Source organism: Neoarius graeffei, chromosome 10, assembly GCF_027579695.1.
Source record: "Neoarius graeffei isolate fNeoGra1 chromosome 10, fNeoGra1.pri, whole genome shotgun sequence".
Classification (NCBI taxonomy): domain Eukaryota; kingdom Metazoa; phylum Chordata; class Actinopteri; order Siluriformes; family Ariidae; genus Neoarius; species Neoarius graeffei.
Window position 1 is genome coordinate 19,617,721 of NC_083578.1, and position 27,169 is coordinate 19,644,889.

General features: G+C 40.3%; 1 protein-coding gene across 1 annotated transcript in view; it reads right to left on the reverse strand.

Annotated features, from left to right (window-relative positions):
* LOC132893496 (rhamnose-binding lectin-like) overlaps positions 1-24,565 on the reverse strand; it is a 42,453-nt gene extending 17,888 nt beyond the window's left edge. Inside the window, exons 1-5 of the mRNA XM_060932692.1 lie at positions 24,443-24,565; positions 5,518-5,546; positions 5,258-5,298; positions 3,090-3,133; positions 1,669-1,757 (exon numbers count right to left, since the gene is read on the reverse strand). Of these exons, the coding sequence (XP_060788675.1) occupies positions 1,669-1,757; positions 3,090-3,133; positions 5,258-5,298; positions 5,518-5,546; positions 24,443-24,565 (326 nt within the window). The remainder of the gene's footprint in view (positions 1-1,668; positions 1,758-3,089; positions 3,134-5,257; positions 5,299-5,517; positions 5,547-24,442) is intronic.
* Between the last annotated feature and the right edge of the window lie 2,604 nt (positions 24,566-27,169).

Below are 27,169 nucleotides of genomic sequence, written 5' to 3' on the forward strand. Positions count from 1 at the left end.
AGCATCTCCAAGGTATGTGCACATAATTTCAGACATAATTCAATTGCAAAAGATATATTTACAGATGCCTTTCATGAATAACAATGTACAATGGCTACCAAAATAAAAATGATCATAAAAAGTCCATCTGATATTTAATATTTTGACATTTTGACAAGGCAATCCTCCCATTTTCAGCTGCACTTTCTACGGAAGCTCGTTTCAGGCAGAAAATCTTACACAGATTTATGTAACTTTTTATCTCGTCATTGTAAGCTAATGTCAACCACTTGTGACTATATCCCGCATCTGCAAAGTAATGTTTCAAAAATGAGAATTTTGATCTCACAATTAAATACTATTCTTATAGAACTGTGACTTAGTTCTTCCATTTCCCATAATCAAAGAAGAGCTAATCAGGGCGCTCATGGCCCTGCACAGGCTAAATTTTTCTTTGAAATATTATTTTCTGCAGGAACCTGGCACTCTGGGAGAATGCTGGACAGGAAAGCGTATGTGCAGGGATTGGTGTGGCTTGGTTCGGGGTAGGGGATAGGCGAATGAAAGGCCTTACCATTGCAAGATAAAACATTGCAACTGTGGTATTATAACGGTGATATTAATTCACTATTGCAGGATATAAAGTCACAATTGCATGACATAATATTGTAACTAAGATATAAAAAATCAGAATTGCGAGAATATTATTAATCTGCGCAATGTGGTTGTGAATACAGTATAATAAATTAACAAATTGTGTTTGTCTATCAGTAGACATTTTATAGTTTTTGCAACTCCAGTAAATGTATTATATGTACTGTATACTGTATATAATGATAGACTTATTTCACTAATCCACCTGAAGCCTGTGAAATACTTGACACAAATTTACAAAGTCAAAATGTTTTTGAAACTCAGAAACTCTTCCAGCAGGTCAGGAGTCCATTCATCCAGAAACATGTTGAAAATTGGTTGTGAAATGCTTTTTATTTTATTTTATTTTTTTGCAAGAATTAAAATTGTTTTCTGTATTTGTTTAACACTGAATGAAAGTTTGACATAACTACTACAAGTCTATACTGATTCTGATTGCAAAAAATGTGTTTAAAATAGCACTAATTAGCATCTGAATTTGAATGAAGTCAAGAACATGCCACATAGTCAGAATAACATGAATTAAAAGTGAATTTAATACAAGCGGACAAATAGAGAACTTTTGAGTGATCCAGAATGGGGACTGTCATATCACTTTGGTTGCATTGATAGAGAGTATGCATGGCTATCAAAATCTGAACACATCCATCAAAAGTTTATAACAATATATATATATTTTAAAACAGCTTTTTTTAAACATTGATTTTTTGATCAGTCACTTTTTGAATGTTTCAGTCTTGTCCTGGAATTGACTGTTTTTATTTGGTCTTGTCTTGGTCTCAGACATAGAGGACTCGGGATTTTATTTCAAGACTGGTCAAGATCACAGCTGCAGGGATATCAATAAGTTGCCTGTGTGTTTTCTGATTTATTTGTGAACATGATTACTGTGTTTGGATGTAAAATCTCCTGCGTCAAATGCAACCAATAATGTGACTCATTGCTTTGAAATGTTTGTTGCGGTTAATGGCTATCGCCCCTCCCTGTCTCCCTTCACACACACTGGTTTGGTCCTGGTCTTGACTCGGTCTCAACCCCTCAAAGTCTTGGTTTTGTTTTGATCTCAATACACTCTGATCTTGGTCATGACAGTTTAGGTGGTCTCTCAGTGTAGGTGGTCTTGACTACAACACGAGATGAAAGATTGCCAGATATTCTGGTGAGCTATTAAGTTTGGCTTATTTTCAGTTTTGACTGAACAGTCCAGTTCCTGTCCATTGCACTTGTGGAACTGAATTTTATTGTTAAAACCACATTATTTTAAAGTAGCCTTAACTGTTGTTAACTGAAAACTCATTAAAGTGATTTGGTAGAATGTTTGTCCTGGAGAGGTTTTTTTTTTTAACAGTTAAATGAAAGTTTTTAAAGATAGGAAAAATGACACAATATTGTTTTTGAAGACCAACATTGTAAATTGGAACACTTTAGAAATGTTCAGTCCAGTATATTCTATGAACAAATGCACAATGCTAGTAAAACATGATCAAGAACTGAATATATTGAATTAGATTACACTGAATTAGATTGGGGCGGCACGGTGGTGTAGTGGTTAGCGCTGTCGCCTCACAGCAAGAAGGTCCGGGTTCGAGCCCCGTGGCAGGCGAGGGCCTTTCTGTGCGGAGTTTGCATGTTCTCCCCGTGTCCGCGTGGGTTTCCTCCAGGTGCTCCAGTTTCCCCCACAGTCCAAAGACATGCAGGTTAGGTTAACTGGTGACTCAAAATTGACCGTAGGTGTGAATGTGAGTGTGAATGGTTGTCTGTGTCTATGTGTCAGCCCTATGATGACCTGGCGACTTGTCCAGGGTGTACCCCGCCTTTCGCCCGTAGTCAGCTGGGATAGGCTCCAGCTTGCCTGCAACCCTGTAGAAGGATAAAGCGGCTAGAGATAATGAGATGAGATGAATTAGACTGCAATGATCTAGATTATATTCATTTTTTTAACCCACTCTTACAGTCCATGAATTAAAAGGGTCTCAAAATATAGTTACGACTCTAATCTCGAATGAAAAAACTCACAATTTAAATAATTTATTCTAGAGGCAACTGTAACTATTTAGTTTGTCCTTCTGAATGCTGCTATTATTCATTAATGCTCTCTAAATTGAGTTAAGCTTAAGATAACGCATGCACTATTAATATACAAAATGTTCAAAACATTTCTTCGACAGGTACATGTAAATTCTTGATAGCTTTGATGCATTGCCATTAAAAACGTCTCATCTCATTATCTCTAGCCACTTTATCCTATTCTACAGGGTCGCAGGCAAGCTGGAGCTTACCCCAGCTGACTACAGGCAAAAGGCAGGGTACACCCTGGACAAGTTGCCAGGTCATCATAGGGCTGATACATAGACAACCATTCACACCTACGGTCAATTTAGAGTCACCAGTTAACTTAAACTGCATGTCTTTGGACTGTGGGGAAAACTGGAGCACCCAGAGGAAACCCATGCAGACAACATGCAAACGCCACACAGAAAGGCCCTCACTGACCACAGGGCTTGAACCTAGACTTTCTCCCTGTGAGGGGGCAGTGCTAACCACTACACCACCGTGCCACCCCATTAAAAACGTGATCTAATATATTATACCCTAATTCTTTTGCTGGGTAAGACAATTTTTAATCCTTTCAACTCACCAAGGTTGAGCTCTCTTGAGACAGAGCGTATTTTGGATATCACCCTTCTTCAGTTGCAGCTTGAAAATGTTCTTCTGTCGAGTTTTGTCTTTTGTAGCTCTTGGTTAGCTCACCAGTTTTTAAATTTTGGTCTACTGCTGGATGAGATGTTCCACCATGAAGCTGTCAATGCCTGAGACACTGAGTGTGCGGTAGTGCCATCTATTTATTTGCACCTGGCCTTGACTTAATCAGAAGATGCTTAGAGAGTAGAGACAGATGGGCGCCAGCAGCACAGTCAGATATAAGCAAACAGCAAAACATCTATCAAAGCAAAGCAGTAAGAAATATTGAATTTCCCTCTGAATAAAGTGATCTATCTATCTATCTATCTATCTATCTATCTATCTATCTATCTATCTATCTATCTATCTAAAGATATAAAGATAGATATCTATCTTTTCCAAATCAGGAAAAGTTAGAATTGTATGTAAAATGCAAATAATAATAATAATAAAAAAGAAAGCAGGGGTGGCATGGTGGTTAGCGCTGTCGCCTCACAGCAAGAAGGTCTGGGTTCAAGCTCCGTGGCCGGCGAGGGCCTTTCTGGGCAGAGTTTGCATGTTGTCCGCGTGGGTTTCCTCCGGGTGCTCTGGTTTCCCCCAAAGACATGCAGGTTAGGTTAACTGGTGATTCTAAAGTGAGTCTGAATGGTTGTCTGTATCTATGTGTCAGCCCTGTGATGACCTGGTGACTTGTCCAGGGTGTACCCTGCCTTTTGCCTGTAGTCAGCTGGGATGGGCTCTGGCTTGCCTGTGACCCTGTAGAACAGGATAAAGTGGCTTGAGATGAAAAAAGAAAGCAGTGATTTCTAAATTTACTTTGATTTGTATGTCATTGCAGACAGTATGAATCCAAGATATTTCATGTTTTGTCTGGTCAACTTTATTTCATTTGTTAGTATACAGTACAGCCATTCCTGCATTTCAGGCCTGCAACACATTCCAAAAAAGTTAGGACATGGCAATTTAGGGACAGTAATGAGGTGAATCAATTAAATAATGATGTGATTTGAAACAGGTCATGTCAAAAGGTGACTGTAATCATGATTTGGTTAAATAAATAAATAAATCTCAGTATTCAGGAATGACAATCTTTTGGGAGCAGAGATAGGCCAAGAATTTCCAGTTTGTTACCAAATGTGTGAGAAAATTATCACAATGTTTAAAAATAATGTTCCTCAAAGAAAGATATGAAGGGATTTGGATATTCCACCCTCTATGGGGCATAATATCATTCAAAGATTCAAAGAATCTGGAGGAGTTTTAGTGCATAAAGCGCAAGGCCTAAGCTGAACACCTGTGCGCTCTGATCCCTCAGACAGTGCTGCATCAAGAACATTCATCTATTGCTGATGTGGTGATCCCAAGCCCATGTGATGTGACATAGGCTTGGGATTACTTTGGCAAACCTTGGTCAAGCACTACAATATGGAGATACATCCACAAATGCCAGTTAAAACTTGACTGTGCAAAAAGGAAACTTTATGTTAACTGTGTCGAGAAGCGCTGTTGACTTCTCGGGTCTCAGAGGCATCTGGGATGGACCATCTCACAATGGAAAGGTGTATTGTTGTCAGATGAATCAGTATTCTGGGTCTTTTTTGGAAGATATGGACATCGTGTGCTCTGGACCAAAGATGAAAAGGGCCATCCAGACGGTTACAAGCAACAAATCCAAAATCCAGGGTCTGTTGGCATACTAACTGTTAGCATGTTACCATGCTAGCTGTTAACATGTTTGCCGATAGCATATTAGCATGCTAACAGTTAGCATATTAGCTGTAGCATGATCGCATGCTAGCCATTAGCACATTAGCTTTAGTGTGTTAGCATTAAAAGTTAACATGTTATCCATTAGCATTTTAGCATGCTAGCTGTTAGCATGTTCACATTAGCATGTTAGCATATTTGATGTTAATGGTTTGCTGCATCTGTGCAATCATGCTGCGAGCTGAGCCATTTAAAACCGAGATTTTAGAGCGCCTTCTTCAGATGTAGCCATCACCAACTATTGATCATGTACAAAAAGAATTTTAGAGCGTGGGGTCATGTCTGATCCAATTACTGTTGGTGACCCTCTCCTATAGCTGAGCAAACACACACTGCATTTTCTCTGTGGAAATGCAGTTTAGTTATTATTGCTGTTTGGTTTGCTGTCAGGTCAGTACCAGATGTTTTGATTTTGGGTGAGAGGTGGGAGTACACCCTGGGAAAGCTGCAAAACTTTCATAGAACTAACACAGAGACAAACAACCATTCACACTCACATTCACACCTATGGGTAATTCAGAGGAGCTAGCTGACCAAATTTGCATGTCCTTGTACTGTCTGAGGAAACTGAAGCACCTGGAGGAAACAAGCAGGCATGGAGAGGAAATGCAAATTCCACACAGAAAGGCCCATATATACACAACCCCAATTTCAAAAAGTTAAATAAAAAAACCCAGAATGTGATGATTTGCCAATCATGGAAACCCTATATTTAATTGAAATATAGGGTTATACTTTAATAATTTTGCCTATATTTCACCCGCATTCTGCATGTATTACAACTGCATGGCTCCATAGTAAAAGAGTCCAGGTGCTAAACTGGCCTGCCTGCAGTCCAGACCTGTCTCTTACTGAAAATATTTGGTACATTATGAAGTGTAAAATACGAGAATGGAGATCCCGTAATGTTGATGAGCTGAAATTGTATGTCAGGCAAGAATGGGACAACATTTCAGTTCCCAACAACATTTCAGGAATTGGTCTCCTCAGTTCCCAAAAATTTAAAGTGTTGTTAAAACTAGAACTGATGCAACTGGTAGACATGCCCCGTCCCAACTTTTCTGAAACGTGTTGCTGACATCAAATTCAAAATGAGCATATATCCCCCCCAAAAAAAAATCTCAGTTCCAATATTTGATATGCTGTCTTTGTACTATTTTCAATTAAATATAATGTTTCCATGATTTGCAAATCATCACATTCTCTTTTGATTTATGTCTTACACGTTGTCCCAACTTTTTTGGAATTTTTTATATATATATATATATATATATATATATATATATATATATATATATATATATATATATATATATATATATATATATATATATGTGGAGGAAATAATTATTTGATCCCTTGCTGATTTTGTAAGTTTGTCCACTGACAAAGAAATGAACATTCTATAATTTTAATGGTAGGTTTATTTTAACTGTGAGAGACAAAACATCAAACAGAAAATCCAGAAAATAACTTCATATAAAAGATATAAACTGATTTGCATTTCTTTGAGTGAAATAAGTATTTGAACCCTCTAGCAAACAAGACTTAGTATTTGGCGGCAAAACCCTTGTTGGCAAGCACAGCGGTCAGACATTTCTTGTAGTTGATGACCAGGTTTGTGCACAAGTCAGGAGGAATTTTGGTCCACTCCTCCTTGCAGATCATCTCTAGATCATTAAGGTTTTGAGACTGTCACTTTGCAACTCAGAGCTTCAGCTCCCTCCATAGGTTTTCTATGGGATTAAGGTCCGGAGACTGGTTAGGCCACTCCATGACCTTAATGTGCTTCTTCTTGAGCCACTCCTTTGTTGCCTTGGCTGTATGTCTTGGGTCATTGTCGTGCTGGAAGACCCATCCATGACCCATTTTCAGTGTCCTGGCAGAGGGAAGGAGGTTGTCACTCAGGATTTTACAGTACATGGCCGCATCCATTCTTCCGTTGATGCAGTGAAGTAGTCCTGTGCCCTTAGCAGAGAAACACCCCCAAAGCATAATGTTTCCACCTCCATGCTTGACAGTGGGGATGGTGTTCTTCGGGTCATAGTCAGCATTTTTCTTCCTCCAAACACGGCGAGTTGAGTTAATGCCAAAGAACTCGATTTTGGTCTCATCTGACCACAGCACCTTCTCCCAATCACTCTCAGAATCATTCAGGTGTTCATTGGCAAACTTCAGACGGGCCTGCACATGTGCCTTCTTGAGCAGGGGGACCGTGCGGGCACTGCAGGATTTTAATCCATTACGGTGTAATGTGTTACCAATGGTTTTCTTGGTGACTGTGGTCCCAGCTGCCTTAAGATCATTCACAAGCTCCTCCCATGTAGTTCTAGGCTGATCTCTCACCTTTCTCGTGATCCTTGATACCCCACGAGGTGAGATCTTGCGTGGGGCCCCAGACCGAGGTCGATTGATGGTCATTTTGTATTTCTTCCATTTTCCAACTATTGCACCAACAGTTGTCTCCTTCTCACCCAGCTTCTTGCTTATGGTTTTGTAGCCCAGTCCAGCCTTGTACAGCTCTACAATCTTGTCCCTGACATCCTTAGACAGTTCTTTGGTCTTGCCCATGTTGGAGAGGTTGGAGTCTGATTGATTGATTGTTTCTGTGGACAGGTGTCTTTTATACAGGTGTCAATTTAAGACAGCTGTCTTTAATGCAGGTAATGAGTTGATTAGGAGGAGTGTCTAACTGGTCTGTGGGAGCCAGAACTCTTAATGGTTGGTCGGGGATCAAATACTTATTTCACTCAATGAAATGCAAATCAATTTATATATTTTATAAAATGTGATTTTCTGGATTTTCTTTTTGATATTCTATCTCTCACTGTTAAAATAAACCTACCCTTAAAATTATAGACTGTTCATATCTTTGCCAGTGGGCAAACTTACAAAATTTTAAACCCTTTAGAATTTTCTATATTTCCTTATATGGATAACCTTATATGGACATTGTTTTTTTTTTTCTTTGCAGTACTTGAATATACAGCTGCATTTTTATATTTCCTGTGTGATGAATTGAAATGAATGGATTTCTACATGACAGAGTTTGAACTGCAGATAAATTGCAAATAACCCAACATGATAACCTTGGTGAGAGCATTTGGTCTTTTTATCCCAAACAGATGTAATGGACTAAAAATCTGTCAGTTAAAGACGGATTTATTAGGCGCCCCTGATCCCTAAAGGAACCTAGAAGTACTACAACACCACTTATGACTGTATCAAGGCCCGTAAGTAGTCTATAGAGTTTATGGGGGGGATTTAAGCAGTGTTGGATTTGTGAAAACAATGCAGAATTCAGGATGTTCACGAATCACACACTGATACTGATCCAATACTGACATCCTCATAACCAATAACCAAGCTGACTCTCTGCAAACCTCTGCTGCAATATTATGCAAAATCATTGGAGAAGTGTTGATGATGGACTTTTAAGACACAATTGTATTATATACATAGAGGATATTACACAGTTGCGCGAAGACAATGTGCAATATAATGTGCAATATAAAGTGCAATATCTCTCCTGCCACTGCCCCCTTTTTTCCCCTCCTTCCCCCCATATCTTCATCTCATCTCATTATCTCTAGCCGCTTTATCCTGTTCTACAGGGTCGCAGGCAAGCTGGAGCCTATCCCAGCTGACTACGGGCGAAAGGCGGGGTACACCCTGGACAAGTCGCCAGGTCATCACAGGGCTGACACATAGACACAGACAACCATTCACACTCACACCTACGGTTAATTTAGAGTCACCAGTTAACCTAACCTGCATGTCTTTGGACTGTGGGGGAAACCGGAGCACCCGGAGGAAACCCACGCGGACACGGGGAGAACATGCAAACTCCACACAGAAAGGCCCTCGCCGGCCATGGGGCTCGAACCCGGACCTTCTTGCTGTGAGGCGACAGCGCTAACCACTACACCACCGTGCCGCCCCCCCATATCTTATTCTTTTTATATTTGTATATGTAAATAATTTATTTTAATTTATCTAGAAGTTCATTCATTCATTCATTATCTCTAGCCGCTTTATCCTTCTACAGGGTCGCAGGCAAGCTGGAGCCTATCCCAGCTGACTACAGGCGAAAGGCGGGGTACACCCTGGACAAGTCGCCAGGTCATCACAGGGCTGACACATAGACACAGACAACCATTCACACTCACATTCACACCTACGGTCAATTTAGAGTCACCAGTTAACCTAACCTGCATGTCTTTGGACTGTGGGGGAAACCGGAGCACCCGGAGGAAACCCACGCGGACACGGGGAGAACATGCAAACTCCGCACAGAAAGGCCCTCGCCGGCCCCGGGGCTCGAACCCAGGACCTTCTTGCTGTGAGGCGACAGCGCTAACCACTACACCACCGTGCCGCCCCTTATCTAGAAGTTTTCTCTATTTATTTTCTCTGTTTATCTGTAATGATGCTGCTGGAATCTTAATTTCCCTGAGGGAACCCACCCAAAGGGATCAATAAAGTTTTATCTAATCTAATCTAATCTAATCTAATCTAATCTAATCTAATCTAATCTAATCTAATCTAGATACAATGTTTATATTTGAGTGATGAATATATATATTTGTCTGACTTTTCAAAATGACAAGATAAACTTCATATCTTGTGGACACATCCACAAAAACAAAATTTTAATTTTGAACCCATTCACAATTTTTACAATGCGCATCAAGTCAGTGGGAAAACATTCGGAGTGACGTCATCGGAGTGAAATATAGGAAAATATGTCACTCAGATCCGCCATGTATTTTGTATGAAAAATGCGAGTTTTTCAACACAAGAAGATAAACTTCATATCTTCAAGCCAATCCATGATTTTCTTTTTATTATATCAACACATTCACAAACAAAAAGGGCGCAAATTTATTAAAACAATTCATTGATTTCCTCACGAGTGACATATAGAGATTTATGTTACAGTTTTGATTCTCCATGTCCCGAATGTCACTCGTATGAAAAATACAAGTGGCGTATTTCCCAATAAAACACTTGTGTCCATATATGTTGAATTAGAAAGTGTGTCCAAACTTTTGGCTGGTACTTTATATAATACTGTATATATATATATATATATATATATATATATATATATATATATATATATATATATACACACACACACACAGTATGTGTGTGTATGAAGTATATCCGATATACAGTGGTGCTTGAAAGTTTGTGAACCCTTTAGAATTTTCTATATTTCTGCAAAAATATGACCTAAAACATCATCAGATTTTCACACAAGTCCTAAAAGTAGATAAAGAGAACCCAGTTAAACAAATGAGACAAAAATATTATACTTGGCCATTTATTTATTGAGGAAAATGATCCAATATTACATATCTGTGAGTGGCAAAAGTATGTGAACCTTTGCTTTCAGTATCTGGTGTGACCCCCTTGTGCAGCAATAACTGCAACTAAACATTTCCAGTAACTGTTGATCAGTCCTGCACACCGGCTTGGAGGAATTTTAGCCCATTCCTCCGTACAGAACAGCTTCAACTCTGGGATGTTGGTGGGTTTCCTCACGTGAACTGCTCGCTTCAGGTCCTTCCACAACATTTCGATTGGATTAAGGTCAGGACTTTGACTTGGCCATTCCAAAACATTAACTTGATTCTTCTTTAACCATTCCTTGGTAGAATGACTTGTGTGCTTAGGATCGTTGTCTTGCTGCATGACCCACCTTCTCTTGCGATTCAGTTCATGGACAGATGTACTGGCATTTTCCTTTAGAATTCGCTGGTATAATTCAGAATTCATTGTTCCATCAATGATGGCAAGCCGTCCTGGCCCAGATGCAGCAAAACAGGTCCAAACCATGACACTCCCACTACCATGTTTCACAGATGGGATAAGGTTCTTATGCTGGAATGCAGTGTTTTCCTTTCTCCAAACATAACGCTTCTCATTTAAACCAAAAAGTTCTATTTTGGTCTCATCCGTCCACAAAACATTTTTCCAGTAGCCTTCTGGCTTGTCCACGTGATCTTTAGCAAACTGCAGACGAGCAGCAATGTTCTTTTTGGAGAGCAGTGGTTTTCTCCTTGTGACCCTGCCATGCACACCATTGTTGTTCAGTCTTCTCCTGATGGTGGACTCATGAACATTAACATTAGCCAATATGAGAGAGGCCTTCAGTTGCTTAGAAGTTACCCTGGGGTCCTTCGTGACCTCACCGACTATTACACGCCTTGCTCTTGGAGTGATCTTTGTTGGTCAACAACTCCTGGGGAGGGTAACAATGGTCTTGAATTTCCTCCATTGGTACACAACCTGTCTGACTGTGGATTGGTGGAGTCCAAACTCTTTAGAGATGGTTTTGTAACATTTTCCAGCCTGATGAGCATCAACAATGTTTTTTCTGAGGTCCTCAGAAATCTCCTTTGTTCATGCCATGATACACTTCCACGAACATGTGTTGTGAAGATCAGACTTTGATAGATCCCTGTTCTTTAAATAAAACAGGGTGCCCACTCACACCTGATTGTCATCCCACTGATTGAAAACACCTGACTCTAATTTCACCTTCAAATTAACTGTTAATCCTAGAGGTTCACATACTTTTGGCACTCACAGATATGTAATATTGAATCATTTTCCTCAATAAATAAATGACCAAGTGTAATATTTTTTTCTCATTTGTTTAACTGGGTTCTCTTTATCTACTTTTAGGACTTGTGTGAAAATCTGATGATGTTTTAGGTTATATTTATACAGTAATATAGAAAATTCTAAAGGGTTCACAAACTTTCAAGCACCACTGTATGGAATATATCTGATAAAACATGGAAAAAGCCAGCCAATATTATTATTATTATTATTATACATGCACACTCTCTTCATATCAACATATCAGCATTTTCGAAGGCTAGTGCTAGCTTACCCGCGACTCTGCACTGTCAGCACAGCAGTAAAGTCACCTTCCAGCCGGTGTAGCATTCATCAGTAGTGTTAGCGAATGCTAATAAAGCAGGCAAGCCAGTGCTATTGAGAGCAAGTAGCACAGGCTAACGACCGAGAAACTAAGATTTCTGTCTCCAGACTCTTCATCCACGCAGGCTTGCCACAGTATTTTTCACTCAGATTTAAGCATTAATTTCCCTGTGTAATTTACTTAATTACTTTTAAAATCAACATCGACAACACAACTACGCACAACGGAGCAACCTGACAGCCAAAATTCTCTCTCAATCTTCCGTTTCTAATGAAGCAAACCTGGCACTCATGTTTGTTGACAAATTGTCACAGTCATTCACTAGTGTGTAAGTTTTACATCTCCAACATGTCTCTTTTCCAGTTTTTTGATGTCTGTTGGTATGTTTTTCTCTTGTCAATATATGTCAAGAATATCTATTGAAGGTTTGGTAGCCTTTCGGGTGTTCAAGGCATCTTTCTTTTTCCCAGCAGACAAAGCAATGCTTCTCCATATGCGCAGCAGAAAACTTTCTCACTGGATATTCGCATCAGCTCCAATAGGTGACGTCATGTTGTCTTGACAACATGCAATATTGTAAACCATATTCAACGCTCATTCTCCATTGGGTAGAGTGGTGTAATACATGTAGGATAAGTGATATGCTAATAATATTGCATGCTATTGAACGAAACAAATGAAACCTGCTAGAAGGGAATAGAATGCGTTTTTATTCCATGGAAAAAGTGTCCTGTATGTATAATAATCACCAATATGTCACTCATGAGGAAATCAATGAATTGTTTTGATTAAGTTGGGTAGTTTCTGTTTGTGAATGTGTCCATATAATATAAAGAACATTACATGGTGGTGCAAAGATATGAAGTTTATCTTCTCATGTTGAAAATTATATTACACCACTTGAAGATAAACTTCGTATCTTTGCCTAAAAATTTGGACACAATAAATCAGTGTTTTGTCTTTATTTTTAGGAATTAAAAAACATTTCATATCTTAAAGTAATGATGGACTGTCATTTCTCTTTACTTAGTTGAGTGGTTCTTGACATAATATGGATTACTTAAGTTGTCAAATAGGTCCATAGAAGCTGGTTAAGATAATGCCAATATTGTGCAAAGCGTCATCAAGGTAAACAGTGGCTACTATGAACAATCTAAAATACGAAACATATATGTATATACAGTGGTGCTTGAAAGTTTGTGAACCCTTTAGAATTTTCTATATTTCTGCAGAAATATGACCTAAAACATCATCAGATTTTCACACAAGTCCTAAAAGTAGATAAAGAAAAACCAGTTAAACAAATGAGACAAAAATATTATACTTGGTCATTTATTTATTGAGGAAAATGATCCAATATTACATATCTGTGGCAAAAGTATGTGAACCTCTAGGATTAGCAGTTAATTTGAAGGTGAAATTAGAGTCCGGTGTTTTCAATCAATGGGATGACAATCAGGTGTGAGTGGGCACCCTGTTTTATTTAAAGAACAGGGATCTATCAAAGTCTGATCTTCACAACACGTTTGTGGAAGTGTATCATGGCATGAACAAAGGAGATTTATGAGGACCTCAGAAAAAGCATTGTTGATGTTCATCAGGCTGGAAAAGGTTACAAAACCATCTTTAAAGAGTTTGGACTCCACCAATCCACAGTCAGACAGACTGTGTACAAATTGAGGAAATTCAAGACCATTGTTACCCTCCCCAGGAGTGGTCGACCAATAAAGTTCACTCCAAGAGCAAGGCGTGTAACAGTCGGCAAAGTCACACAGGACCCCAGGGTAACTTCTAAGCAACTGAAGGCCTCTCTTACATTGGCTAATGTGGCTAATGTTAATGTTCATAAGTCCACCATCAGGAGAAGACTGAACAACAATGGTGTGCATGGCAGGGTTGCAAGGAAAGTCACTGCTCTCCAAAAAGAACATTGCTGCTCGTCTGCAGTTTGCTAAAGATCATGTGGACAAGCCAGAAGGCTATTGGAAAAATGTTTTGTGGATGGATGAGACCAAAATAGAGCTTTTTGGTTTAAATGGGAAGCATTATGTTTGGAGAAAGGAAACCACTGCATTCCAGCATAAGAACCTTATCCCATCTGTGAAACATGGTGGTGGTAGTATCATAGTTTGGGCCTGTTTTGCTGCATCTGGGCCAGGACGGCTTGCCATCATTGATGGAACAATTAATTCTGAATTATACCAGTGAATTCTAAAGGAAAATGTCAGGACATCTGTCCATGAACTGAATCTCAAGAGAAGGTGGGTTATGCAGCAAGACAATGACCCTAAGCACACAAGTCGTTCTACCAAAGAATGGTTAAAGAAGAATAAAGTTAATGTTTTGGAATGGCCAAGTCAAAGTCCTGACCTTAATCTAATCGAAATGTTGTGGAAGGACTTGAAGCTAGCAGTTCATGTGAGGAAACCCACCAACGTCCCAGAGTTGAAACTGTTCTATATGGAGGAATGGGCTAAAATTCCTCCAAGCCGGTGTGCAGGACTGATCAACAGTTACCGGAAACGTTTAGTTGCAGTTATTGCTGCACAAGGGGGTCACACCAGATACTGAAAGCAAAGGTTCACATAATTTTGCCACTCACAGATATGTAATATTGGATCATTTTCCTCAATAAATAAATGACCAAGTATAATATTTTTGTTTTATTTGTTTAACTGGGTTCTCTTTATCTACTTTTAGGACTTGTGTGAAAATCTGATGATGTTTTAGGTCATGTTTATGCAGAAATATAGAAAATTCTAAAGGGTTCCCAAACTTTCAAGCACCACTGTATATATATGCTTTGACTAAATTATAGATGTTGTCACCTGTAATTCAAGTAATGTGAGTCCATACTTCACTAAATGATCAAGAATGATGATATATTCTAGTTGAATAAAGTTAGGAAAGTAAAATCCTCAACTAAATAATGTTCATTGCTATCAGGTCAGTTTAGAAATAAACATTTGTGTATAAATTTTATTTGACATCTCGGTGAAATGTAACACCATGAAGCTCTCATCACCATCTGTTTATCTGCACCTGGCCTTGACTTAATCAGAAAATGTACACATGGAGTACAGACAGATTGGCACCAGCTGTCAATTAAAATACAAACATGCTTGAAAACAAAGTTGGGACGGGAAAAAAAAAAGAAAAAACACTGGGAAAGTTACGGAACGCTCAAAAAACACCTGTTTGGAATTGGAAAGGTTGAGTCATTCACAAGGAAGGATGGGGAGAGGTTCACCACTTTGTGAAAAACTACATTGGCAAATAGTCCAACAGTTTAATAACAACATTTCTCATGTATTGCAAGGAATTTAGGGCTTTCACAATCGACAAGCTGTAAAATCATCAAAAATTTTCTACATTCTATTGAAATATTTGCACATAAGGGGCAAGGCCGAAAACCTTGTATAAATTGTATAAAGGACATTACTACATGGGTTTAGGATCACTTTGAAAAACTGTTGTCATCAAACACAGTTCATCGCTGCATCTACCATGCGAATCAAAAGCCATATATCAACAACATCCAGAAATGCCACCAAATTCTCTGGGCCCAGTTTCATCTGAGATGAACTGGCGCAAACTGGAAAAGTGTGCTGTGGTCTGACAAGTCCACATTTTAAATTGTTTTTGGAAATCATGGATGTTGTGTTCCCCAGGCAAAAGAGGAAAAGGACCATCCAGATTGTTAACAGTACAAAGTACAAAGATCTGCCAGCATCTCAGATAGTGTGTGTGTGGGGTTTCGTGCCCATGGAATGGGTAAATCACACATCTGTGAAGGCACTATTAATGCTGAAAGGTACATACAAGTTTTGGAGCAACATATGCTGCCATCCAGACAGCATCAGTTTCAGGGATGTCCCTACTTTCAGGTCCAGGTCCTCTTTATTGTCCCATTAGGGGAAATTTGTTATGCAGCATAATGACAAATACAAAGGACCACATCAAGAACATCAGCAAAAAAGGAAATGGAAAGTACAAATATGCAAAGAGGCAATGTGTCAGGATACACGGTTCCAGATTAGTGCAAAGAATGAAAACAGAGTGCTAAATGCCATTAAGCGTATCAGTAGCACTTGATATAAAAGTCCTAAAGACAGGTACCCTTTTTCTAGCATGACTACATTCTGCATTTGTTACAGCAGCATCATAGTAAAAATGTGCGGGTGCTAATCTGGCCTGACTCCCATTGAAAATGTGTGGTGCGTTATGAGGCGCAAAATACAAGACGCCAGACTGTTGAGCAACTGAAATTGTATATCAAGGCAAGAATGGAAAAAAAAAACCCTTCAACAATTAGTGTCCTTCGTTCCCAAATAATTATTTTGTGTTGTTAAAAGAAATGGTGATGTAACACAGTGGTAAACATGTCGCTGTCCCAACTTTTTGGAATGTGTTGCAGTCACCAAATTTAGAATTCATGTATATTTACAAAAAAAAAAAAAACAAACCAAAACACCCAATAAATTTAACAGTTTAAACATTAAATATCTTGTTTTTGTATTGTATGCAATTGAATATATGTCAAAAAGGATTTGCAAATCATTGCATTCTGTTTCTATTTACATTTAACAGAGTGTCTTAATATTTTTGGAGTCTGAGTTGCATGTAATTGTAGAAAGGTAACTGATTTACTTTAGAAAGAAGGAAATCTTTTGTATACATTGAAGTAACCTGACATTTGGAGGGATGTTTTCTATTAATGTTTCAATATTTTTGCATGCAAGTTCATTGATGTATAGAGACCTTTGTCCGATGGTATCACATGTAACATCTTGGGTTTTTTGGCGGGAAATCAGCCCAGAGAAGTCAACGGCACTTCTGGGAACAATTAACATAAGGCTTTTTTTTTTTTTGCACAGTAAAGTTTCAACTGGCAGTTGTGGATGTAACTCCATATTATAGCACTTGACAAAAGTTTGCCAAAATACTCCTGAGCCCATATGGTTATATTAGTTGTATGTACGAACCCCATTAACAGAAAAGTTGGGATATTTTTCCAAAATGCAATGAAAACAAAAATCTTTGATTTGTTCATTGACGTGAACCTTTATTTAACTGATGAAAATACAAAAAAAAGATTTTCAGTAGTTTTAGTGACCATCCATCCATTATCTGTAGCCTCTTATCCTGTCCTACAGGGTCGCAGGCAAGCTGGAGCCTATCCCAGCTGACTATGGGTGAGAGGCAGGGGACAAGTCGCAAGGTCATCGCAGGGCTGACACAGACAACCATTCACACCTATGGTCAATTTAGAGCCACCGATTAGCCTAACCTGCATGCCTTTGGACTGCAGGGGAAACCGGAGCACCCAGAGGAAACCCACACAGACACAGCATGCAAACTCCACGCAGAAAGGCCCTCCTCGGCCACTGGGCTCAAACCCAGGACCTTCTTGCTGTGAGGTGACAGTGCGAACCACTACACCACCATGCCACTCAGTTTTAGTGACCAACTTAATTGTATTTTGTAAATTTAAACAAAGTTAGAATTTAATGCCTGCAGCACACTCAAAAAAAAGAAGTTGGGACAGAGGCAAAATAAGACTGAAATGTTTGTAGGATATTCATATAACACCATTTTGGAAGATTCCACAGTAAAGGCCCAGTCACACAGCCAAAACTTACGATTTACGCATGAATTGCGCATAAATTTCGAGTCGTGCACGATTCATCAGTGCTGTGCGTAATTCATAAGTTTTTTTGACGTGGAGCATCAGTAGTTGTCAGTGGATGTTCGACGAATCGGGTTTGTACGCGATTCCAGGTTTTGAGCTGCTCAAAAATATTGATCACGCACAAGTATGCGCGATTGTGCGCCGTTTAACGTAATTCGTGCGTCCTTTGCCGTAGTTCTGACGCGGACAATGCGCGACATATGCGTGGACCGTTAGTGGTTGATCGCAAGAAATTTACCGCTACCGCGCACGTCGATGACTTTTCACTGATGAATAACGCACATATCACGCATGTCTCGCTGTAGTAACACGTACATTTCACTGATATCCACTGACAATCACTGACAAAAAAGTATTAACGCATAAAACACTTGATCCATGCGCGCTCTATGCGTCGTTCATCAGTGCTAGTGTGCGGTTCATGCGTGCTTATACGTGGTTCATACGCAGTTTATGCGTGGAGTGTTCGTCAATAAAAACCAGAAATTGTCCCTCTTTTGACCCTATGCGCTGATGTGCGTGATTTGTAAGTGATTGTAAGTGATTTGTACATAGTTCATGCGCAATTAATCGGTGATTTTCGACCATGCACACCCCCAAAAAATGGTCAATTTCTCCACTGACAATCACGCACAAGCCAACTTTATACGTGATTTATACGTGATTTATGCGTGATCGGCTGTGTGACTGGGCCTTAAGCAGGTTAATTGGTAACATGATTAGGTATAAAAGGAGCATGTACCAAAGGATCAGTCTTTGCAAACAAGGATGGGTTGGGGCCCATTCCTTTGTGCCAAAATTCGTGAGAGAATTGTTAGTCAATTCAAAGGATGGCATGGTGGTTATGTGCACCGTCTTATCTCTCTTCCCTTTCCAAAGCTGAGCTTTGTTGAATGCAGTGTTTTCATTTTCATCTGTGTCAGTAAAGAAAGTAAACCAATTGATATTTGTATGCAAATGATAAATATACACTCACCGGCCACTTTAATGGGAACTTGTTCTTGATTCTAAGATTCCTGGTCTGGGCTGCAGGAGTGGAACCCAATGTGATCTTCTGCTGTTGCATGCTGAGATGCTTTTCTGCTCAGCACGGTTGTAAAGAATGATTATATGTGTTGCTATAGCCTTCCTGGCAGCTCGAACCAATCTGGCCATTTTCCTCTGACCTCTCTTATCAACAAGGCGTTTCCACCCACAGAACTGTTGCTCACACAATGTTTTTTTTGTTTTTCACATCATTCTGTGTAAACTCTAGAGACTGTCATGTGTGAAAATCCCAGGAGATCAGCAGTTTCTGAAATACTCAAACCAGCCCATCTGACACCAACACCCATACCACAGTGAAAGTCACACTTTATTGTAATTTTTCCCATTCTGATGTTGGAAGTGAACATTAACTGAAGTTCTTGATTTGTATCTGCATGATTCTATGCATTGTGCTGCTGTCAAGGGATTGGCTGATTAGATAACTGAATAAAACAGCAGGCGTATGGGTGTACCTAATAAAGTGGCCGGTGAGTGTATGCGTGTGTGTGTGATAGAAACATAAATTAATCTCAAGATATAAATCGAGATATAAATCCTGCACAAATTTTCTCATGTAAATTGCCTGGTTTCATCTGAAAAGATAAAAGACATTGCCAGTGGTTGGGAAGATTTCACAAGTTGCAGTTGTGGTGAAAATGAAGGAGCTACTGAAAGTTCTCAAGGACAACATTATTAAACAACACTTAAGTGGAAAAAGCTACAGAGCCATAACAAAGACCTTGTCAGTACAGGCACAATCCAGTCTGTAGAATTAGCTTGATAATATGCAGGTGGAAAGTTTTTGGATCCACTACTAATTGTCCTTGGACAAATCTACTACACAAGACTTTACAGTGCATGCCCACACTTATGATAAGGAACGCAAGGGAGAAGCCAGCAGTCACTTGAAGAGAGTTGCAGGATTGACTAGAGCTGTAAACTGTTAACATACGCGTGATAAAGATCAGGCAGCATCATTGATACCTAACCTGCATCTGCTGCACAATTTACACATTGCATTTGCGCATTGCAAATCAGGCAAGGGATGTGCATTAAGGGAATCACACAACCAAAATAACTCTAGAGAAGAATCCTTGCTCCTGACTTGAATATCACTGAAGATTTATGAAGGACTTTGAAAATATGAGTCCATCAGAGATGGACCCTTGTAACCATGGAGAATTGAAGTTGATTTGCCAAGAAAAAAGGGGAAAAATTCTCTTTTTTAAAAAATATATTTTTATTGAACCCTTGACATGAATTGCCTTTGCAACGCCACCACAATAACCTAATGTGTGTAATTTGCTGATCTCTTAACTGCGACTGCTTGTATAACAACCTCAGACTTTTTACTTGTATTCTGCCTTTCGATAACGTTTTGCACCTGTCTGCTTGAGCACTGTGTTTGATATGCATATTGAATCACAGATTAGACAGTAAATTCATGAACTCACAAGTCTCATCTGTGTTATGTTTGCATTTAGAGGATACTGTACTTTATTGCGCAATCAACTCGCAGATAAGTAAACTTCAGAAATAAAATCATTACAGCTGGTGATTATATAACATGCAAATATTAAGTACACCACCACCACCACCAAAATTCAGTCACCGTCACATCTGCATGGTAGCAAATTTAAAATCCAGTCTCAGTCCTTTTCAGACTGAAGAGAGGCCACTGGGGAGAAAGCTGGCTTCCCTTGAGTTATTCTGTCAATAGCAGTAAAAACAAGAAGGGACATAATAGTTCTAGTTCTGCACATAAAATACCTTTCACACAAGTACTTGACGTGAAATAATCTAGATTAAAGATAAAATATCAATTTCATGAAAAATAACTGAACATTTTTATTGAACGTATTATTTGGGTTTTGTGGTATATTTTGTGCTAAATTTTCATAGTATTTGTCCACTAAATACACCTGATGGATTTCATAAAATTGTAGCAAGATAATAGACTCACTAAATGAAATGTAACCTTTTATTATTACTATACGTGCCTGTTATCATTAAAATACATTACTAGTATATATGGATACAATTTAAATGAAAACATGTTGTTTTGCAGATGTGAAGGACAGAGCAGCTGGGAGGTGCCTGCAACAAATAATTTCTTCTCTGACCCCTGCTATGGCACCTATAAATACCTGAATATTGTGTACACCTGTGTCTAAATGTGAGTCTTTCTCTCTGTCATACATCTAATAAATGAGATCAGCTAATATTGAGCTCCAATACAGTATTTGACTTGTGTAATACCATCATGGTGACCACAATTAAAACTGATCTCTTAATTTTTTTCCATAGATGTACATATTAAAGTAAAAAATTACAAATCAAAGTCACAATCAATAATTTAACGGTCAAAGTAATTAAATAATGTTAGGAATAAGGAGGGAAAGGTACAAAAAAAAAAAAGAGGGACAAGCAGCAGACATTGGGGACAACAGTTACAGACTGGCAGAGGGCAAAAACGACTCTTCACTGACTAGGATGATCATCAGCTCCTTTGGATGTCACTCAACAACCATAGGATAACATCAAGTGATCTACAGAAAGAATGGCAAATGGTAGTTGGGGTTAAGTGCACAGCAAGGACGGTTTGAAACCAGCTCCTCCGGGCAGGTTGAAGTCATGCAAAGTTAGAAAGAAGCCCTTCATCAATGAGAAGCAAAGAAGAAAGAAGAACCAGGCTGAAGTTTGCTAAAGATCATAACAGCGGCCAAGAGGCAGTACAGAGAGAAGCTGGACAGCTTCTATTCTACTGCTGACCCTGGGCAGATGTGGCAAGGCCTGCAGCACATCACAGACTACAGGACCACCACCAGCACCATCAGCTCCACAGACAACCTGCTGGATGACCTCAACACTTTTTACACCCATTTTGAGACCTCTAGCTACAGCATAGAGAGGAGGCACACACACACACACACACACACACCTGGACCACCCAACCCCCCCCTCCACCAACAGTCTCATCAGGCCAGGTACACAAAGCTCTGAGGAAGATCAACCCCAGGAAGGCAGCAGGACCAGACAACATCCCTGGGCAAGCCCTCAGAGCATGTGCCAATGAGCTGGCTGATGTTTTCACCGCTATTTTCAACCTTTCCCTCAGCCAGAGCACCATTCCCTCCTGCTTCAAGACCACAACCATCATCCCAAGAAAAGCCCACCTACCTGCCTGAATGATTACAGGCCAATAGCACTCACTCCAATCATCTCAAAGTGCTTTGAGAGAGTGATACTGGCCCACATTCAGAGCAGTATACCGGACCCCCTGCAATATGCCTACAGGCCCAACAGGTCCACCTCAGACGCCATTGCTGCTGCCCTCCATTATTCTCTCTCCCACCTGGAAAACAAAAGACTCCTACTTCAGAATGCTCTTTGTTGACTACAGCTCCACCTTTAACATGGTCATCCCCCACAAACTCACCCATAAACTGTCCACACTTGGTTTGCACCCCACCCTCTGTGACTGGTTCCTCGATTTCCTGACTGGCAGGCCCCAGACTGTCAGGATTAGTAATAGGACTTCAGCTAGCGTTATCACAAACATTGGTACCCCACAGGGATGTGCCCTCAGCCCCATCCTCTACACCCTGTTCACCCACAACTGTGTCACCTCCTGCAAGGACAACATCATCCTGAAATTCGTGGACGACACCGTAGTGATGAGAGGCATCACTAGCAGAGATGAAGTGGTCTACAGGAGGGAGGTGGCCAGTCTGGTGTCATGGTGTGAGGACAACAACCTCACCCTCAACACAGACAAGATGAAAGAGATGATCGTGGACGTGAGGAAGGAGAGGAGACCTCATCAGCCACTGTTCATCCAGGAGCTTGAGGTGGAGAGGGTGATCAGCTTCAAATATCTAGGTGTTCACATCAGTGAGGACCTCACATGGACACCTAACACCACACAGCTGGTTAGGAAGGCTCAACAGTGGCTGTACTTTCTGAGGAGGCTGAGGAAGTTTGGTATGTCACCCAAGATCCTCAGCAACTTCTACAGCTGCGCGATTGAGAGCATCCTGACCAGCTGCATCACTGTGTGGTATGGCAGCACTACTGCTATGGACTGCAAATGCCTACAGAGAGTGATGAAGACTGCTGAGAGGATCACCAGAACTCCACTGCTCTCTCTGCAGAGCATCTACCACTGCAGAGTTCACAGGAGAGCTGCCTCCATTCTCAAGGACCCCACCCACACCCAGCATGGACTGTTCACACTTCTACCCTCAGGCCGGAGGTACAGAAGTGTGAAATGTAGAACTTTTAAATTAAAGAACTCTTTCTTTCCCAATGCCATCAGACTCCTGGAACGGCTGACAGGAATCTATAACCATGGACTACCTCCTTGTAAACTGCCCTTGACTGTTTACATTTGTTTGCACGTTTGCACACTCCTGTCCTTTTTCGCTGCTATGTTCTATCATTGCCTTATTTTGTATTATACTGCCTATTTTGCACTATATTACCTTTATTTTGCACTATATTTCTTTTACTTTGTATTATTTCTTCCACCTATTTATTGTTGTAATTTGGCATTCATGGTGGATGGCAAACTAAGAATTTCATTGTGCAGGAGGACATGTTCCTTACTGTGCATATGACAAACACTTTGAATCTTGAATAAGGTTTGGACTGTAGAGGACTGGAAGAAGGTCATCGTCTCGGAGTCCAATTTTCAGCTTTTCCCATCACCTGGTCGTCTAATGGTTAGACAGAGACCTGGAGAAGCCTAAAAGTCACAGCATCTCGCACCTATTGTGAAATTTTGTGAAGGATTGGTGATGATCCAGGTAAAAATAAAAGTGCATATGCTATCAAAATCTAAAAAAAAAAAATCCAGCTTTAACAGCTCTGAATGTCAACATGGAGTGTGAACCCTGAGTATCACCTGTGAAGACTGTTATGAAGAATGCAACCAAATATTAAAGTGTTATTTACTTTAAGACTATTTGTTCATATATTTTTGTTCACCTAAAAAATGGGTGGTGTTCCACTAAAGATGCCATGTTCTAGGTTGTGTAACACATCTAGATGTAAATATCAGAAAATGAAAGCTGAAATTCTTATCTTCACATAGTCGCATTCATTTTTTAATCTCAAATCCAAATGTCTTCAGCAGAAACTATAGAATTGGCCTTGCTGCTCTAGTACTTTCAGAGGGGACTGTACGGAGAAATAAAAACTAATGTAAGTCTCTTGTGTTTATCAGTAATGGGTGGTAGTGGAGGCAGATGCAAGTGCAGAAGAGTTTACTAAAAGCATGCAGGGAAACAATTCAATTCAGCAGGCAAAATCATCAACAGTAGACAAGCAAAGGTCGAGCAAGGCACAAACAGACTAGCCTTGGCAAAAGCAGAAACCAAAAATATAAAACACGAGTCAAAACCAGGAAGACAATACAAACATTGAGCTCAGTAAAGATCACTAGGAAACTCAGTACTTTGCAATGTGCATGAGTTCTCAGCATCCTTTTAAACGCGTGCTGATTGCGCTTTAATCCGGGACAGGTGCGTGTACTTAGTCTTAGAAGTGCACGCTGCTCAGAGCATGCATGCGTGAGTGGATGTTCAATGCGTGTGCGAATGCACACAGATGCGAAAGAGCTCCCTCCGGGAGCTAAAACCCCTCTCGAATGGCCCTGGGGATGAGGATCTGGCACTGGATACCATGCCATCAGCACTCCACTCTGGCTGGAGAGGGACGTGGCACCAGAACATGGGCCTAGGAGGAGGTTTGGGTTCTGGTTGGGCCTTGAGTGGGGATGAGGACACAGGCAGAGGCTTTGGCATGGGCTTAGATGTGCACTCAGAGACAAGCATCAGCTTTGTTTGAGCAATGGTTTCGTCCTTGCTAAGGCCTGGTGGTGGGGTGACAACGTCCTCGATGTTCGGTGGCAGAGCAAAGATATTGTCTAAGCTGGGGCCGGGCAGTGAGGTAACGACATCCTTGATGTCTGACAGCAGAGAAAAGAGGTCGTCCAAGCTGGGGCCGTGCAGCGAGGTGAGCTGGGCAGTGCGTCCAAGAGCTTGTTCTTGCTGAAATCTGGAGCTGAGACCACCCTGTTGGCCCCTGGAGTGAGCTCTGGAGTGAAGGCCTCCTGCTCTGCATTGGCCCCTGGAGCGAGCACTGAAGTGAAGGTCTCCTGCTCTGCGTCGGCCCCTGGAGTGAGCTCTGGAGCGAAGGCTTCCTGCTCTGCGTCAGCCCCTGGAGCGAGCTCTGGAGCAAAGGCCTCCTGCTCTGCATCGGCCCCTGGAGCGAGCTCTGAAGTGAAGGTCTCCTGCTCTGCATCGGCCCCTGGAGTGAGCTCTGGAGCAAAGGCTTCCCGCTCTGCGTCAGCCTCTGGAGTGAGCTCTGGAGCGAAGGCCTCCTGCTCTAAGTTGGCCTCTGGAATGAGCTCTGGAGTGAAGGCCTCCTGCTCTGCGTCAGCCTCTGGAATGAGCTCTGGAGTGAAAGCCTCCTGCTCTGCATTGGCCTCTGGAATATCACCTCCCCCCCAAAAAAAATTATAGGGGATCTTCCTTCCCTAGAGCCTGGAACAAGTGCATGAACATAGCACTGAACGACTTGGACTTTCCGCGCAATGGTTTCTCAACTTTAAGCAGGTATTCAGCCCATCGGTGTGCTCGCTCAGTGAGACAGTATATCATGTAGCCTACCCAGACATGCTCCAAAGGCTTGGGCTCCACCAGGTCTGAATAAAAGAGCACACATTGTAACAGGAACCTAGTTGGGGAATATGCCACTCCATCATAGGGTACCTGTATGTCCAACCCTAACCCCTCAGAAAAATTACCAATCCCGACTGAGGAACTGAAACCCTGGTATAGCCTTGAGCGGCATGCCTGCTCTCTTCCACTACATCCATGTTTTGGTGAAGTATTCTGTCAGTAATGGGTGGTAGTGGAGGTGGATGTAAGTGCAGAAGAGAGTGTATTAAAAGCATGCAGGGAAACAATCCAATTCAGCAGGCAAAATCATCAACAATAGACAAGCAAAGGCACAAACAGACTAGACTCGGCAAAAGACAAAAGCAGAAACCAAAAATACAAAACGTGATTCAAAAACCAGGAAGACATTATAAACATCCAACTCGGTAAGAGTCACTAGGGAACTCAATACTTTGCAATGTGCGTGAGTTCTCAGCATCCTTTTAAAAGCATGCTGATTGTGCTTTAATCCGGGACAAGTGCGTGTACTTAGTCTTAGAGGTGCGTGCTGCTCAGAGTGCACGTGAGTAGATATTCAACATGAGCGCATTCAGTATCAGTCTTTTGTAACACAAAAGGTCTTTAGGAGAGAGGACATTCTGTTTATATCTGCTATAATGTAAGTAATAACAGGAACTAACTTGTCTCCAGGCATATAGTTGCATTAAACTTATTAGTAATAAGTATAAATATAATAAGTATAATCAGTGGAAGTTGTTATAGTAACTATAAGCAGAAAATATGATATTTTGGTCATTAACAAATTTAAACATTTGAATATTGGAATTATTGCTGTAGTATAAGAGAAATAAAACACAGCTGTTACAGGAAAATAATCAACTTTGGGGTAGTGTGTCAGAGTGCAGGCACTTATGGATGTACAGTGGTGCTTGAAAGTTTGTGAACCCTTTAGAATTTTCTATATTTCTGCATAAGAGCAATTCCAGCGTTATGGATGTGACATTTGGACTCAAAATGGCAACAACTGACCTAGTTAATTTTTATTCCTTTCCAGTATTTTAAAATTTGTTGTATATTTTTAAGACCTCTCATATTGGAGAAGTCATGGGAAAAAAAGAATTCCCATAGTACATTTAGAACTCTAGAAAATGCCAAAAAAGACATGCGTTATGGATGTGACGGAAAAAATACCCCATTTCCAGGGTGACTACACATATTCATCAAACTCTGTGAAATTGCAAACATAATATCCAAATGCAGGAATGCATTTAATAAAGGAGTCTTAGCTGAAAATAAAAAAAGCCTTTGTTTAAAATATTTTCTATTTCAAGCAGAATCTAGGAAGAAAAAATCAGCGTTATGGATGTGACATAATTCTGTTATGGATGTGACGCATCTGAAATAGACATGGCATACGTTTAGAAAATCAGCAATTTAACCACCATAACCCTTTGAAAAACTCTCTAAATATCAGCTAAAACTATCAAAGTTCTTAAATAATATTTAGGATGGCTATTGTTTTGCTGTTTTGTGGATTTTAGCATACATTTCTGTGGCTTGTGGCAATAATATAGAATTGTACATGATCAAAGTTGATTTTAGCTTGGGTTTTACATTATAAGAAAGAAAGACTGACAGTGACATATTAGGTTGGTTACAAATTGGTTCAACTTATTCACATCTGTAAAATACAGGCCTAGGTGATATCTCTGGGAGTGGTTTTGA